The sequence below is a fragment of the Macrotis lagotis genome, chromosome 3, assembly GCF_037893015.1.
Source record: "Macrotis lagotis isolate mMagLag1 chromosome 3, bilby.v1.9.chrom.fasta, whole genome shotgun sequence".
NCBI classification, from domain to species: Eukaryota; Metazoa; Chordata; class Mammalia; order Peramelemorphia; family Peramelidae; genus Macrotis; species Macrotis lagotis.
The window spans coordinates 214,323,842-214,341,007 of NC_133660.1; the positions used below are offsets into that span (position 1 = coordinate 214,323,842).

The 17,166-nt window shown below is 42.7% G+C and overlaps 1 protein-coding gene and 1 long non-coding RNA gene across 2 annotated transcripts in view; both read right to left on the bottom strand.

The window, feature by feature from the left end:
* The window catches only part of LOC141518101 (uncharacterized), a 42,236-nt gene extending 30,272 nt beyond the window's left edge, over window positions 1-11,964 (bottom strand). Inside the window, exon 1 of the long non-coding RNA XR_012477085.1 lies at window positions 12-11,964. This is a non-coding gene — a long non-coding RNA (uncharacterized LOC141518101). The remainder of the gene's footprint in view (window positions 1-11) is intronic.
* PPP2R2C (protein phosphatase 2 regulatory subunit Bgamma) overlaps window positions 1-12,943 on the bottom strand; it is a 388,395-nt gene extending 375,452 nt beyond the window's left edge. Inside the window, exons 1-2 of the mRNA XM_074229817.1 lie at window positions 12,913-12,943; window positions 12,723-12,803 (exon numbers count right to left, since the gene is read on the bottom strand). Coding sequence (XP_074085918.1) covers window positions 12,723-12,803; window positions 12,913-12,928 — 97 coding nt within the window. The 5' untranslated portion in view covers window positions 12,929-12,943. The remainder of the gene's footprint in view (window positions 1-12,722; window positions 12,804-12,912) is intronic.
* Between the last annotated feature and the right edge of the window lie 4,223 nt (window positions 12,944-17,166).

Genomic DNA, 17,166 nt, shown 5'->3' on the forward strand with positions numbered 1-17,166 from the left:
GGGATGTTTACCTTCAGTTCGATCCAGAAATGTGATTCCAGGCTGGCTCTCTACAAGCTGCTGGAGATGATACCAACAAAGTCCCTGCCTCCAAGAAGTTAGCACTCTATTAGGGTCCTGAGTCCAGCTAAAAGATGAAAGGGAAAAGGAGAAATCGGGCCAATGTTCTTGAAATATTTGATGAGGGAAAAACAGTCACTGGAGGGACCAGGAAAGGTTCTGGGAAACTGGTGACAGTTGAGCGTGGAAAATGGGAACACTGTTGTCGGTCCTGCTTAATAAATGCTAGCCAAAGGATGGAGTCTAAAAGATGGGGGGGGTGAAAAAGGTGTTCATTCTAGACCTGGATAAAGATATATATGCAAACAAAGAGATTGGCACCGAAGGTCAAGTTCCCCAATTCTGTGTGGCTAATATTTGGGACCACCTGAAAGGGAAGTCATTTCTATAAAACTGGAAAGGTCAGGGAAAGCCAGACTATATAGGGTTTCAAACAAGAATGCAAAGAATCTCTATTTTAAATTAAAGTAGGGAGCCATTGAAGATTTTAGAAAAGAGAAGTAACAAGATCAGAGCCATGCTCTAGGAAGACTATCTTGGCAGCTGTGAAAGGGACATTCAAGAAAGGAGACACTGGAAACTGGTGGAGGAAGTTAAGAAGCTGTTCCAATAGACAAGGTCCTGGAGGGAATAGTGAGGAAAGCTGGAAATAAGTGGCTGGGTGAGTGGAGAAGAGGGGTGGATGGAAGAGAGACTAAAGAGATAGGAATGACAGGACTTGGAAATGAATTCAATATGGATGAGGGTGAAAAAAGGAAAGCATCAAAAACAAATCAGAAGTTTCAAGCCTGTTTGACTAGAAGCTTTTAACATAAATAAGGACATCTGGGGGGGAAAGAAACAAGTTTAGAAGGGAAGAAGTTAAGTTCGTTTCTGACATGCTGATGAAGCATCCAAGTGGAGATGACCAGCTATTTGGACATTAAGGGACTAGTTCTCTGGAGAAAGACTGTCACTGGGTGTGTAGATCTGGCAGTCATCTGCAGAGAGATCACTGAATCCATGGGAACTGAGGAGAGCACAAAAAGAGAACAAAGAGAGAAGTAATGGGAGAGAAATGAGCTAGCAAAGGAGACTAAAGAGGAATGGTCAGACCAGGAGGCCAACCAAGGCAAAGTAACAACAGGGAAACTGAGAGAAGAGAAGGCATCTGGAAGGAAAAAGAAGTCAACTCTTTCAAAGACTTCAGAGAGGTAAAGGAATAGGAGAATTAAGAAAAAGCCAGGCAATGTTAGTAAAGTGAAGGGTTTTGAAGCTAGATTACAAGGGGCTGAAAAATGATGGTATTGAGGAAGGCAAAGGTAAGAGTTTGGCCATGAAAAGGAGAGTAGACACAGAATGATAGCCTGAGGGACTGCAGGTCGAGTGAAGGTTTTGGTACAATAGAAAGAGTAGAACACATGGAAGCCTAGGACATGAAGATGAATCCTGATCCTGCCACCCCAATGTCTTTGTGACCCTGGAAAAGTCACTTAATTTACCTTGATCTCACTTCTCTCATCTCTAGTCAACCAAGAAACATTTATCAGCATCTACTAGGTGTCCTAGACACTGAGGACACATAGACAACCATGTTCCTTTCATCCTTTAAAGCTGAGCTGAGATGTCAGATGCTCCCTGAAGGCTTTCCTCTCCACCTCACTGCGGCTTTTCCCACTTCCAGACACTCAATCCGATTTCTCCTTCCCCCTTTACTCACCGTCTAGGTGGCCAGACTGGGATTATGGATGCTTATTCAGCATCTCATAGAGAGCCTTACAGGTGGTCCACCTTTAAGAAATGTTTTTAAATTAAAATGAAGTGAAAGATCAGGTTTCAAGGATACAAATGCAAAAAGGAAAGAATACCTACTCACCAGAAGTTCCATTCTAAGATCCCCTGTAGATCTAGACCTAGGATCCATGACTTGAGCATGTTTGTAAGTGGTCTGTAGGAGAGAAGGGGAGAGGGGAAAAGTAAAGAGGGAACAAGAGGAAGAAAGATGGACAGGGAAAGGTCCTCCGGCAATAGGAAGGTTGAGGACCAAGAGGACAAACGGGGAGAAGATCTGAGTGGTGTGATATTGAAGATGAAGAAGCTCATGATTGGTCAGCACATTTTGTCAGAGGTTAAAGGGGAAGGGTACTCCCAACTGGAACTGCCCGGGGCCCAGCTGGACATCTTTTATCTCATCCCAAGCCCAGCTGCTTACAAAACAAGGGGGAAGACAGTACACAGCAGGCTGAGGAGATCAGCATATCCACTATGGCTCTAGGTTCTTAACGCAGCAGCCGCCTGAAACCTTCTAGTTGTTAGACTGGGGCATAGGAGAGAGGGTAAAGAAGTATTTCTTCCATAGATGATTTCTCAGGTCCAGCCAATCTTGTGAATTAAACTAAGTTAGTTCCGAATTTACTTTTGCCAGATCTAGATAGAGTGCACCAACTACAGAAATGTGAAGGTTCAAACATGGGAATTCCACCCCCGTCCCTGATGAGAACCACTGAATATTCACTGAAAACTGTTCCTGAGTGATTTGATGCTGATTGACAGCTGTCAATAATGTAGCAAATATAAGGAGAGGGATGAGGTTGCTGTATTTATCAGAGAGGGTACAAAAACTGTTCTATACCCTTAAGTATTCAGGAGAGGGAAGGGTCTCATTGTAAAACATGCCAAACAGTCCAGGTTGGCCTTCACAATTCTGCACGTGATAATGTCTGTAAATATTACAGCTCATGTTGAACAAGAGCCTAATTTCCAACAGCCTAAGAGGTCATCCATCCAATGGAAAAAAAGAATCACAAATCCTTAGGACTAAAATGGCCCTCCCGGATGGACCAAAAGTCTCATAGCTAGCAATGGCAGGCATAAGACACTTAAAGTCCTTTTCGACTTAACCCCAATCTACCTTTCTAGTCTTATTATGAGTCTCTTATTAGTGTCTTCACACATCTCACAGTCCAGGGAAACTTTTATTCTTGCTGTTCTTCACATATGACACTCCTCTTGTCTTTGTGATTTTGCACAGGTTGTCTCCCATGCCTGGAATTCTCTATCTCCTTATCTCTGTCTCATACAGTTCCTAGTTTCCTTCAAAATTACCTTCTACATGAAGTCTTTCTTTTTCTCCATCTGCCAATGCCCTCCCCAGTCACACTGTATTTCATATAGTGTGTGTGTGTGTGTGTGTGTGTGTGTGTGTGTGTGTGTGTATGTTGTTTAAATTTATATATGGACATGTTTTCCTCCAAAGAGTCAGCTTTAATAAATGCTTTCCAGTGAGACTGTCTGAACCATTCATAGTGTGAGTTTAGGCAAGTTCCAGTCTTGAAACCAATGACCCATTTCCACCTGCTGTGAGTTTCTTGGTTTCCATAGAACACTGCACAGGAGCAATCCCTCAGGTTGCTATGAGATTACCTGACCATGACTGTAATGTAAACAAAGTAAAATAATGGAAAACACAAGTGCTGGTGAATATTAAGTACAATCTTTCAGAGCAATGTTCTCAGGTATTTTTACGGAGTGTCAAAACAGAGCTGATGACTGTTCCTGCTAATTGAACTGTGACCACATAAAGCATTTCTTTTTTCACACCTGTATCTTATACAATTCACTTGAGACACAGCTGACTCTGTCTTGGAGTGCATGGGACACCAAAGGAAAATGAAGGGAAGGACATGCCTCTATCATGTCCCAACTTCCCTAATCCGAGAAGCTTCAGTGACCCACAATCTAGCCTCCACCCAACTTTTCCAGACTTACTACCTGACTGCCCTCAGACACACTAAGAGATTCTGCAGAATGTTAAAGATGAAAAGAACCTCAATGACCATCAAGTCCAGGCTCTCCACTTTATTGAAATCCAGAAAGAAATGACCTGACCAGCAGTCACCTAAACTGTAAGTGAGTCAGAATCTGAACTTGGAGTCATATTCAAGAATTGAAGCTCCAGACCTCCTGGAGCTATCCATGTTGTGATCTGCTTTTGCTTAGGTCAACCTGTCCTGACTGTCAGGCTATCTTTCATATAGACTGGTTTCCCCCCAAATCCCTACCAGAAGAAACAGCTAATTATTCTGAAGGTAAGTGTCACAAGACATAGTTAAGAAACAAGGATTTACTGACAATACTCCAATATCTTCCCAGAATCACAAAATGTAATTGAGAAGTGTTTAACAAAATAAATAAAAGTACATTGCAACATAGATATTGCTAATTTGTGGTTTTTTAATCATTTCTATTTGAATTTCATACCTTTGCTGTAGGTGATGTCAAAAAAACAACATGGTGACCTAGATTCTCAAAGCTATTCTGCTCACTAGGCAAGGTGACCTTAGGTAAGTTGGATAATTTCAAACCCAGGTCTTCCTAATTATAAGTCTAGTTTGCTCTGGTTCTCCAGCAATCCTCCCCTATCCCCTGAACTAGAAGTGATCCCTCCCAACCCAAATCTCTCTAGTCTCACTGCCTGGCCTTTCCAACATACTAATTTCAGTCAACAAAGGTCAGTCAGTACATGAACAACTGATGCCAAGTGAGTAAGAACATAATACACACTAACAAGAACATGGGGTGAGGATCAACCAGGATGGAAATGTTCATTTCAACAGTACAATAATCAGAAAATTTGGAAAATTTAGAAAATACCCTCCAAATCAAGAGAGGGAACTGTGGAGTTTAAAAGATCAAAGCTTATTATCTTCAATTTCTAAAGTTGTCTTATGTATTAAACATTTATGAAGCTTAACCCAGTGCAAATTGCAAAAGGCAGCAAAAAGACAAACCTGTCTTCAAGAAACTTACCTTCTAATGGGGGAAGACATCACAAAAAGGGAGTTAACTTAAACTATAATAATTTTTGTTCCTTAATTATACCTTATTTCACCAGGTGGCAGAGACTCTCATTCTTTATTTTTGTATCCCCAGAACCTAAAAACAATGTCTAATATTTGTCATAGGTATTACAAGTTTGCTAAATCAAAGGGAATTTGTTGAGTGAGACGTCTGGGAAGAGTAGACAACCCTAGGGTCTTTTCTAGTTCTGTTCTTCAATTATTCAATATGTGATTCATGTTATATAAAAGCAACAGACACAGAAATGGGAATGGCACTTAGAAAAATCTTCCCAGAATCACTGATACCTGAGCAAAGAAAGGTAGGATTCAGATAGATGAGGGAAAGCATGCAAAATGGTCTGATCAGGGGCGGCTAGGTGGTGTAGTGGATAAAGCACTGGCCCTGGAGTCAGGAGTACCTGGGTTCAAATCCGGTCTCAGACACTTAATAATTACCTAGCTGTGTGGCCTTGGGCAAGCCACTTAACCCCATTTGCCTTGAAAAAACCTAAAAAAAATGTGTGATCAAAGACACAGAGGTGAACATACCCTAAGCAACTCCTGCTAGAGAAGAACTCTATTCTAGCTTTTCTTAGCCTTTCAGAGTGATATAGGTCGTGCAATATTATGCTCATTTTACAGATGAAGAGATTTACATATTGAGGAACAAATTTATGTGCCTAAGGAAACAACTATATAACCAGCCCTGGAATCAGGAGGATCTGAGTTCAAATTTGACCTCAAACACTTAATGATTATCTAGCTGTGTGACCTTGGGCAAGTCACTTAACCCCAATGCCTTGCAAAAGCAAAATTAAAAAAAAAAGAATTGACCTCTAAGAGAACTTAGTTTAGTAAAGTAAAACAGATAAAGAACTCTAAAATCAAGAAAAGTGGGTCTGATTCATGTCACTTAGTAAATAGACATGTCTCTTCAATTTGCAGACTCAATTTTTTATTACAAGAGAGGAAAATAGTGAAATACTACTAAAATATGAGTGGTGCTTGGCCTAGTCCCATCTCTGCCATGAATCAATTAGGTGACATTGGGCAAGTCCCTAAAGCAGACCAAGTTCAAAGATGCTTCCATCCCAAAATATAATGGTGGCACCATTATGAAATATCAGTATTTGCCTGTTTGAAAAAGCTTGAATTAAAGTGTGAAGATTAATAGTGTGTAGCCAGGAAGAACTGGAAATCAAAGGGGAATAGCCAAACAGGTTATGGTATATAATTATGATAGAATGCTATTGTGCTATAAGAAATGGCTAGTACGATGATTTCAGAAAAACCTAGGAAGATTATACGAACTGATGAAAAACAAAGTATAGTAACAGCAATATTATACAGTGATCAGCTGTGAATGACTTAGCTATTCTGATCAATACAATAATCCAGACAATTCCTATGGACCCTTAATGAAAAATTCCACCTCCAGAGAGAGAACTGATGAACTCTGACTGTAGACTGAACCTTTTTTAACCTTTTAAATTTTTTTGCAGATGGCTAAAATGGAAATATATTATGCAATACTTTACATGTATGATTGATATATTGCTTATCTTCTCAATATGGGATGTGAGGGGTGGGAGGAATGGTGAGAATTCAGAAATCAAAAAAATTTAAATGAATATTTAAATTAACGAATGAATAAACAAACAAATAAAGACTAAAAATAATGTGGCCAGGATCAGATCTCACTCTTAATCCTCCCACTCTCTCACCGAGATGGAAGCTGATTCCTTTGCTATCATCAATTGCTAGAGTACATTATTCTTCCATTATAGAGGAGGTAGCACTTCAATATAAAGTTCTGTGGAAAGACCACCTAAACTTTTGCTGCCTTTTCCTGGCTGATATCATTACGTGCACTTAAAGCCCTGGTATGAGAACCATGTGTAAAATTTATACATACTCAAACATTTTTTCCCCTTAATTTAATTTGATGTTCAATCCTTTGTGTTCAAATTATTGGGTTTTTGGTTTTTGTTTTGTCTTTTGGGGGGGGGGGGGGTAGCAAAGATACTGGAGTGATTTGCCATTTCTTTCTCCACCTTATTTTACAGATGACAAAACTGAGACAGAGTAAAGTGATTTGCCCAGGGTCATACAGCTAGTCAGTATCTGAGGCTGAATTTGAACTAGACAAAGTCTACCCAACTCTAGGCCCTGCACTCTATCCACTGTGCCACTTTAGCTGCCCCTTTGAACTTATCAGATCTCTGAATTATAAAACGCATATAGTATTCAATCAGTCAGTCAGTCAACAAGAAATTTTACTATGTTGTACTTAAGGTTTATAAAGTCCATTACTTTTATTAGATCATCACAACAACCCTGTGAGATAGGTTCTATTATTACCCCCATTTTACAGATGAGGAAAGACTAAGAACCATGAATAGCAAGTATCCAAAGGAAGATTTGAGTCAGGTCTTTTTGATTCCAAGCCCAGAACTTTTTCATATGACCATCTGGCTGCCATGTGCCTTATTATGTTCTTGAAACCATGTGAAGTACTAGGGAGACAAAGAAAAGCAAAAACAATCTCTGACCTCAAGGACTTCCCATTCAAAGAACGTGGTATACACAAAACATGTACAGGGGATGGAAGGAAATCTGAGAGAGGAAGACAGAAGTAGCTGGGGGGACCAGGAATCACCTGCAGAACAGAGAACTTGAGATGAGCCTTAATGGATAAGAAGAGAATTCACAACGATAGCACGTATAATATTTTAATGTTTCTAAAATGTTTTCCATAGAACAATCTGATGAAATAAATGGTGTAAACATTGTCATCCCCATTTAATACTGTGAGCCATAAATTTCTTAGTGTATTCAACTAAAGAAGGGGATCAGGGACTGTGTCCAATTTTCATAGAGCTTCTATTCCTGACCTCCCCACCCCCATAGAAGTACTTCCACAGTAAAACTGAAATAGTATGCCACTGTTGTATTTCTGCCTCACTGATTCATATAGGACATATAAAAAAGTATTATGACATAACTTGCCCATGTGGTAATGGTACTACCCTCTAGTAAGGTACTTTAAGTTCAGGTCTCCCAGGTCTAAGGACAAAGCTCTTTGAAATCACTGTTTCCTCATTTGTAAGCTTAGTGGCACAATGGCTAGAGTACTGAATTTGGAGTTAGAAAAACCTGAATTCAAATCCTGATACATTTACTAGCTGTGTGGTTCTAGGAAAGATATTTAAGGTCTCAGCCTCAATTTAGTCATCTGAGAAATAAAGATAATAATAATAATAATACCTACTTCCCAGGACTTTTGGGAGGATGGATGAGATAACCTCTGTAAAGTATTCTGAAAGCTTTCAAGAGTTACACAGAAATGTCAGATATAATTATATTTGCACTTCCTACTTCCCTAGGTAGGGTCATCAGAGATAAGAGATGTGAAAATGTACCAAAATGATAGATAAATGTGAGTTGCTGATATAGAAGAAGAAAAGGAGAGTTTCAGGTGTATAAGCAGGGGTATCCCTTAGGAAATTAAATGGTACTATGGCTCCCAGAAACAGTGATGGCCCAGGGCCTAGCTGAGTGTTGTTTATCCAGATTTCCACTCATTAGCATTTGTTGCCTTAACAATCGCTGTCAACACGTCTCTTGGGAAGGAATCACAGAGTCAAACCTAAATTTAGAAATCCCATAAGTGACAAACATTCCAATGTATTCAGGAAACTATTTATGGAAAGTGAATCTGCATTAGAGTTTTTAGCCCAAAGGCAAAGATCCTTCTCAACACTCAAAAGAGAGAGAACAAAATAGGCAGGAAATGTGTCAGAGACTCTAAATGTTCAAAATGCAATATCTACGACACACAGTCTGCTATTTATTAGCTGTACACATTTATATTACCGTAGAGGTCTGGACCTCACTGTCAGAGTCCTCAGTAAAAAAAAAATAGAATTTCAGAAAAATCATGCTTTTAAAAAAAATTAACTCTAAAAGATTTCATTACCAGATAATCATAGCTACTTTCTCTAGGGTTCAAGTCATTGTTTGAAAGAGAAAATACATACAAAACAGCAAAACCACTATTAAGTTCATTAAAATGCAGCATCTCCTAGTGCTTGGAAAATGAACAAATGTGAGTCACCAATATTTACTAAGGCCCATTGTGAAAAAGAAGCTTGGGTAAGCACTTGGGAAGCCACAATGGAAATAGGAGAGCAATTCTATCCCTTGGGACATTAGAGGAGTTTATAGCCTAACTACAAAGTTGACAATGACCTCAGGAAGGATACTCAGAACCCAGCTAAGCAAAACCTCTAGAGGGAGGCCCATTGAGAAATCTATTATTCTTAAGAGCAGTTCTTTTCCTAAGTACAGACATACTATCCAGAATCTCAACATCTCTCAGTTGGAAGGGACATCTGAAATGAGTCAGTCCAGTGCCCATCTGACCTCTGTAAATGCCCCAAGAAGTGATCATTCTGTATCCCTTTGAAGACTTTCAGGGAGGGAACCCACAATCTCATAAACCAGACCATTCAATTTTGGGATAGCTCTAAACAGAGGGTTTGGTACCTAATGGAGAACCTCTAGCCCTCTTAGTTTGGAAAAATAATCGACACCAACTTAAAGTGACAAAGGGAAGCAAGTTGTTAGCATCAGGCATGAAAGGAAACTATAATTATGGGAAAGCCTATCTGGAGTCAAAAGGTCTGTCTTTAAATGTTACCTTTGTTACCTTGACTGCACTGGTTCTCAGTTTTTATAAAATTAGAGGATTGAACTTCATGATCTCTAAGTTTCCTTCCAACTCTAAATCGTATAATCCTATTTTATTGGCATATCTAACAAAACATGGCCCTTGACCATTATCTTGCAGGATTCTCATATTTCATGTAACCTCATACACCATCTGGTTCAACCAGTAGTTGACCTAGAATCCTTCTACAATTTGCCCAGAAAGTGGTCATCTAGCCTTCATATGGTGACCTTAGATGAGGAAAGAATCCACTGCTACCCAAAGCAGCCTGTTTAAATTTGGATGCCTCTAATTAAGTCCCCCCCCCCCCCCCTTCAATCAAGTTGAAATCTGCTTCTCTGCTAATTCCATCCTGTGCTCCCAGTTCTACCACATGGGGAAAAACAGAAAAGATCCTTCTTTCGGATGACACCCCTTCAACAACTTCCCACCTGGTCTTTTATTTTACATTCAAAGTCCCAATTCATTTCACTAATCCAAGTATGAATTAGGTTTGGGGTTAAAGTACAGTGTTCTTTGCATTACAAAAAAAAAAAAATCTGAAAAATGGTAGGAACACTGAGGATACTTAGTCTATAAAAAAGAAGAGTTTGGGAAGGTTCCAAGAGAAGTGTCTTAATGTCTCTTTGTGGCTATATATGGGGAAAGGATTCAATATGAACCTAGTGTTGAAGGACAGGACTCATACCAACTGCTTGAAATTTCAGGGAGGGAAATCAGCTCAAACTAAGGATCAAAATAGGTTCATAAGTTTTGACTGAACTAGAAAAAACCTTGGAGATCACTTAATTCAATTCCTTCTTTTTATAAAGAAAGAAATACAGGGATAGCTGGGTGGTGCAGTGGATAGAGTCGGCCCTGGAGTCAGGAGTACCTGAGTTCAAATCCCGCTTCAGACACTTAATACTTACCTAGCTGTGTGGCCTTGGGCAAGTTACTTAACCCCACTGCCTTGCAAAAACCTTAAAAAAAATACATTCAAATTTGGAATTTCACCCAAAGGACAATAAATCTGGATAAACTTTAATTTAGCAATACCACCACTAGGTCTATATTCCAAAGAGATTAGGAAAAAGGGCAAAAAAAAAAATTACATGTACAAAATATTTCTAGCAGTTCTTTTTGTAGTAGCAAATAATTAGAAATTAAGGGGATGCCTATCCACTGGGGAAGGGCTAAATAAGTTGTGGTATATGAATGTATTATATGAATATGAAGTATTGTTTTATAAGAAACCATGAGGAGGGGTAACTGGGTGGTGCAGTGGATAGAACACTGGCCCTGGAGTCAGGAGGACCTGAGTTCAAATTGGCCTCAGACACTTAATAATTATCTAGCTGTGTGGCCTTGGGCAAACCACTTAATCCCATTGTCTTGCAAAAACAAGAAAGAAAGAAAGAAAGAGAGAGAGAGAGAGAGAGAGAGAGAGAGAGAGAGAGAGAGAGAGAGAGAGAGAGAAAGAAAGAAAGAAAGAAGGAAAGAAAGAAGGAAAGAAAGAAGGAAAGAAAGAAGGAAAGAAAGAAGGAAAGAAAGAAAGAAAGAAAGAAAGAAAGAAAGAAAGAAAGAAAGAAAGAAAGAAAGAAAGAAAGAAAGAAAGGAGGGAAGGAGGGAAGGAGGGAAGGAGGGAAGGAAGAAAGAAAGAAACAAACAAACAAACCATGAGGGTCAGGACTGTAAAAAAGCCTGGGAAGAGACAGGAATGAATGTTGAGTGAAGTGGGTGGAACCAGAAGAACATTAGACACTTTAAGAGCAATGTTAAAGGGCTGATCAACCATAACAGACTTATTCATTTCAGCATTACAACAATCAAAGATCATTCTAAAAAGATTTGTGATGGAAATTACCATCCATATCCAGGGAAGGAATTGTGGAGTTTAAATGCAGACCCTAAAGCTTACTGAGCTTCAATTTTTAAAAGTTACCTTAGGTACCATTTTTTTCTCCCTTTTCCCCCCCAATTCTATTTTATTCTTCTTTCACAATTTGATTTTAATATAGAGTTATGTTTAGCATGGTTATACATGTATATTAGATTGCATTGTGGGAGAAGGGGAAAAACTCAAAACCTTGCAAAAAACAGATTGTTGAAAACTATTGCATGTAGTTGGAAAAAGAAAAAAAGAAAAGAAACCACAGCTCAGAGGTTGAGTGACCTGCCCAGAAGTTAAGGAGAGGAGAGAAGGGAGACAGAAGGTAAGCTGGACAGAGGTCCCTGTCACAGGAGCTCTACAAGTTCAAGGCTGACTCCCCAGCAGTGCTACAGAACAGGATCCACGCTCTGGATAGGAGCTGGACCAAGCAGGCACTTCAGCCCCTCTCAGCTCAGAAATTCCGCAAGTCTGTGACTACTAGAGAGAAAATGCCCCTGGGAGCTCGCGGCCACCTCCCTGGCGAGCCTCTCCTGAGCTGCGTCGGGGGCCACGCCAGCGGGCAATCTGGACCCTGCTCCGAGCGGGCGGCCGCCGCGGGGGGCTGGCGCGGGAGGAGGCCTGTCCTTTGCAGACTCACAAATAAAAGAGCAGGACTTTGAAACGTGAGGCGAGCCCGAGCGAGGGGGCTACTTCTGGAAATGCAAGTGTGAACGGGTCGCACAGCTTCTCTGCAAATAAAAGTTCGCTCTGAGGGGCGAGGGGAGGAGGACCCGGGGCTTCCACAGCACCTGAAATCAGGCTGGATAGTTAGTCACACACACACACACGCATATACATGTATGTATATGTGATTTATACACACATATACGTATATGTATATCTGCATCTATAAACATACATCGGTTTCTTCCTGCAATAATCTCCCCCGTTGGCGCTGACCATGCAGAAGTACCCCCCAAGCCTCTCGGCGCCTGGCCCCCAGCGCCGCACGCAGATGCCGGGCCCGCTTCCCGGGGCCCCCTCGGCGCCCCCCGCCGCCCGGCAGCCGCTCCCGCGCTCCTCCCGGGCCTTGGCGGGAGGCAGGTCGCGGGGCTTGGGCGGGGGCTGCCTCAGTTTCCCGCCTCCGCGGGGGGCGGGGCGGGGCGGAGGAGGCGCGCTCCCTGGGTGGTCCGAGCCGCGCGCCCCGGCCCGCCCGGCCCGCCCGGCCCCGGTCCCGGCCCGGTCCCGCCGCCCTTACCTTCCGACACCTCCAAGTCGGCCGTCCCATGGAGCCGGTAGAGGCACCAGTCCGCCTCCTCTCCGCCGGGGGCGCCGCCAACTAGCAAACAGCGAAGGGAGAGCGCCGTCAGTAACTGCAGCCCCCCGGCCCCGCGCCCCGGCCCGGCCCCGCGGCAGCCCCGCGGAAAGGGGCAAAGAACGGCGCTAACCCGGCTTCTGGGACATGGGTCCGCCGGGCCCGGCCCGAGGCGCTCCGGCCGCTCCGGCGCTCCGAGCCGCCTCCCTTCCCCGGCCTGGGCCCGGCTCCGCGTCCTCCCCCCGGCCCGGCCCGGCCCGGCCCGGCCCAGCTGGCTGGAGAAGCGGCGGCGCAGCCCGAGCCCGGGAGGAGGCGGGCGGGGCGGGCGGGGCGGGGCGGGGCGGGCTCCGCCCGCGGGGGGGGCGGCCCCAGCCCAACAGGTGGAGGCGGGGCGGCCCCTTCCCCACCCGGCGGCGCCCCCCGCCTTGCGTCCGGCCTCGGGGCGCCCAGCGCCGCCCCAGGAAGCGCCCGTCTCCCCTCTCCCCCAGCCCCCGGGCGGGGCTGCTGGGGGGGGGGCAAGAGCCAGAGGGATGCCAGTGCCGATCCGGGGTCGGGTCGCCGGCCCCCTGCCCACCTCCGCCTGCAGGGTCCGGAGAGCGGGGGACCCTCCGCCGGCCTTATTCCAGAATTTGGGTCTAGGGTCAGCACAGCCAAACCCATGTTGGCCCTGGGAAGGGGCCCCGGCCAAACATGCGGCGGAACCAGGACCCCAGCCCGGGCTCCCCCTCCGAGGCTAACTCCAGGGCTAGCGCTCAAGCAAGGCTGGCCTTCGACCCGGGATCCTGAGGGCCAGGAAGGACCCCTGCCCCTACCCCTACCCCCTGGCAGCCACCCTCACCGCCGCCTCCTAGAAATTCCACCAAAACCGTCCTGCCTTCGGCCAAAGCTAGCATGTGTCGTCCTTTAATAAATGCTTTTTGAGAAGTAAGTCAGTTCCGTCATTGGCAGCTCAGTGAAAAACTTGACTTCTCCAGAGTCCTTTCCAGAACTGGTCTCCTTCTAAGTTACAGCCCTGGGAAGGAGGGAGTTGGGTAGAGAGGAGGGGTCGAGAGGGTAGGTCCTAATTTTCCAGATGACAAAACTGAGTCCGGGAGTTGAGTGGCTTGTAGAACATCACAGAATAGTGATGGATCTTAGCAGCCTCAAGCTCAGGAGGCCTTTCTTGGACTCTTAAGAGTAAGGTTTTCTGTTATGTCCCTTTATCTCACTCAAACTAGGAAGAGATTTTGATGGGGGAAGGTAGAGAGCAAAGAGTAAAAAGGGCACTTAAGTGATGGAGAGAAGAGGGTAAAGAAACAAACCGCTGAGGATCTGATGAGATGATGCATTAAAGCCAACTCTTATTATTTTATACCTTTATTCATTTTTGCTTTCCTAGGGCAAACTGATGGAGTCATTTCCTCAAACGGACCAAGGACTTTGGTACTCCTCAAATGTCTTGTTTAGCAATCAGCAATTTGGGCATTAAAGATCCGGATCACAGTAACAATCTAATTTCTTCCTGGCTATAGAACAGGACACTTCAGAACAGGACACTTTCAAACAAGACACCGGCCCTGGAGTCAGGAGGACCTAAGTTCAAATCCAGCCTCAGACACTTAAGAACTACCTAACTCTGTGACTTTCATCAACTCACTTAACCCCATTGCATTACCAAAAACAAACAAACAAAAGCTCTCAAAATGACCTCCTGATCACCAACACTAAGATTCTATTGAATCAAAGGCCATATAATCCTTATTCTCTTCTGTGTCCACCTCCCCAACCTAGGACTTCCCCTTCCAACTGGTCTATATTTATTTGTCTCTTTCATTTGAATATGTATTTATTATGTACACATAATAAACTTTTTTGTGTATAAGAGGCAATCAAGATTAGATGATTTGCCTGGAGGTCTCCTAGTAAGCCAAAGGTCCAAGGTTGAATTTGAACTCAGATCCTCCTGATTCTAGGACCAGCATTCTATCCACATTAACAAATTATTAAGAAATGCTAATTTGGGGGCAACTAGGTGGTACAGTGGATAGAGCACTGGCCCTGGAGTCAGGAGTACCTGAGTTCAAATCCAGCCTCAGACCCTTAATAATTACCTAGCTGTGTGATCTTAGACAAGTCACTTAACCCCAATGCCTTGCAAAAACTTAAAAAATAGAAAAGAAATGCTAGTTTATTGGTTGATGGATTGACTCCCCCTTTTCTTTAAATTTTTTACTCCCTTGACTTTCATTTTCCTTGTTTTCTCAACTTCTTTGCCATTCTCAATGACTCAGTCAACTTCCTTCCTCTTCCCCTCTAATCTATCCTACATGCTAATGCCAAATAATAACAATCTTAACAAGCAGCTCTCTGGTCTTCCCACCCTCTGACTCCAAATGACTTCCCACTTCCCATTTGTTAAATTTGTTTCAGAGTTGATTCTCCAACTATGTTTATTCCTACCTCAAACTTATGCTCTAGTCAAACGGGTATCCACAGTTCTACCAAAACTTCTTATGTTTTTCTCCTGCCCTCATGTCTTTATTTATTTGTTTGTTTGTTTCTTTGTTTGTTTAGCCTTTTTTTAAGGCTGGGGGTTAAGTGGCTTGCCCAAGGCCACACAGCTAGGTAATTATTAAGTGTCAGAGATTAGATTTGAACTCAGGTACTCCTGACTCCAGGGCTGGTACTATATCCATGTAAATAATTATTTTTCTTTACTAGATTGTAAAGGAAGTTTGGCATAGTCACTAGCTAATTTGGGGACTTAGGAAAGCCTGGGTACAAGTCCATCTCCTTTTATATACAAAAACAAATCCTGTGTGATTCTTATCCTCTCAGTCCCAAGCAACTGTCTAAGACCATGAATTCTTACCGATCTTAGATAAAGGTAGTTCACTATACAGAAAATAATAATTAATAAAATTAATAGCAACTACTATTTATATAGTGCCTACTGTATACCAGCCACATGGATCTCTCATTTGATCCTCAAACTACCCTGTAAGGTAGGTACTGTTATTATCTATATTTTACAGATAAAGAAACCAAGGCAGATAGAGGTTAGGTGACTTGTCCAAAGTCACACAGCTTATGTCAGAAGCCTGATTTTAATTCAGACTTTCCTGACTCCAGGCCCTCTGTCCTATCCACTGTACTATCCAGTTGTCTCTAATAAATAAAATCCCAAGTTTCAAGGCAACAGGGAAAAAAAACCCAACTAGATTGCATATTCAGAATCTTTACATTTCCCAGATAGTAGGGTTCCTGGTCTTTGTTCCTGAAGGCTTGAGTGAATGAATGTGTAAGCAGTGTGGTATAATGAAAAGATTACTGGGTATATAAAACATTGGTATTGGGTTTGATGCCCAGCCTTCTCTGTTCTAAGTTTGAGACCCCAACTCTCTCTTCTTTGAGTTCACTGAACCCCAACACTAATGTTTTATCAAAATATGTTTTGAATGTTTTGAACAACTTGTTTACAAGCCCTGAACAAACATGTTTTCATCCTGTCTGACACCCCCCCTGGTGTCTGGAGTCCAGGTGCCTCCTAACCACATCCTTGTCTCCTGCCTGAAGTCCACTCAAGTATCTATATGCCCTCTACCCCCAACCACACCCTTGCACCTGTCAGAATTTTATTTACCTCTCCCTATTCATGTCCAAACTCTTACTGATACTCTTTGATCTTGGCAGATTACATCACCTCTTTGGACCTCAGTTTCCTCATCTGTAAAATGGGGATAATAAAATGTCTCCTTTCTACCATGAAGAACTGTTGTGAGGGAAGCATTTTTGGCAACTTTAAGGTGATCTAGAAATAGGATTTGTTGTTACTAATAATCCTACTTCCCAAAAAAGCATTGATTAAATTGGTCGCATTTTCAGTTCAACTGAAGGTTGGTACAAGAACAGGGGCAAAGGGAACCTTAGAGGTATAAAGTGAGGAGGATCCCTGTTTGAGCTAGAGAGAAAGAAAACATTCTGGGAATTTTCTACTCTAATGGGAAGGAGAGGAGGAATAAAGGCCAGAAAAGAACTAAGATTTAGGGGTTAAGCTTTTAATGGAGCCTAGCCTTTTTTGAGAGAAAAAGCATCTTAGTGAGTTGGGGAGGGGATTACAATAAAGAGAATTAAATTTCTTGCCAGGACTATGTTTTGGCAGTCTCTCTACTAGGATACTATATTAGGTTTTTTTAGTAATGTTACTTAGGTTACTAGTACTGAATTGCTGTCAGAGGGAGACTCCTTGCCAAATTGGCTTTTCTTCCAGATTAAATGCAACACTAATGTTCCCAATTTGAATAAAAATATAAGGAAATGGTCTCAGAGAGCTGCTGAAATATGTTCTCATTTCACAGAATTCATAGCTTTGGTTGGCTGGCCCAACTTTTTATTCTAACTTGGGATG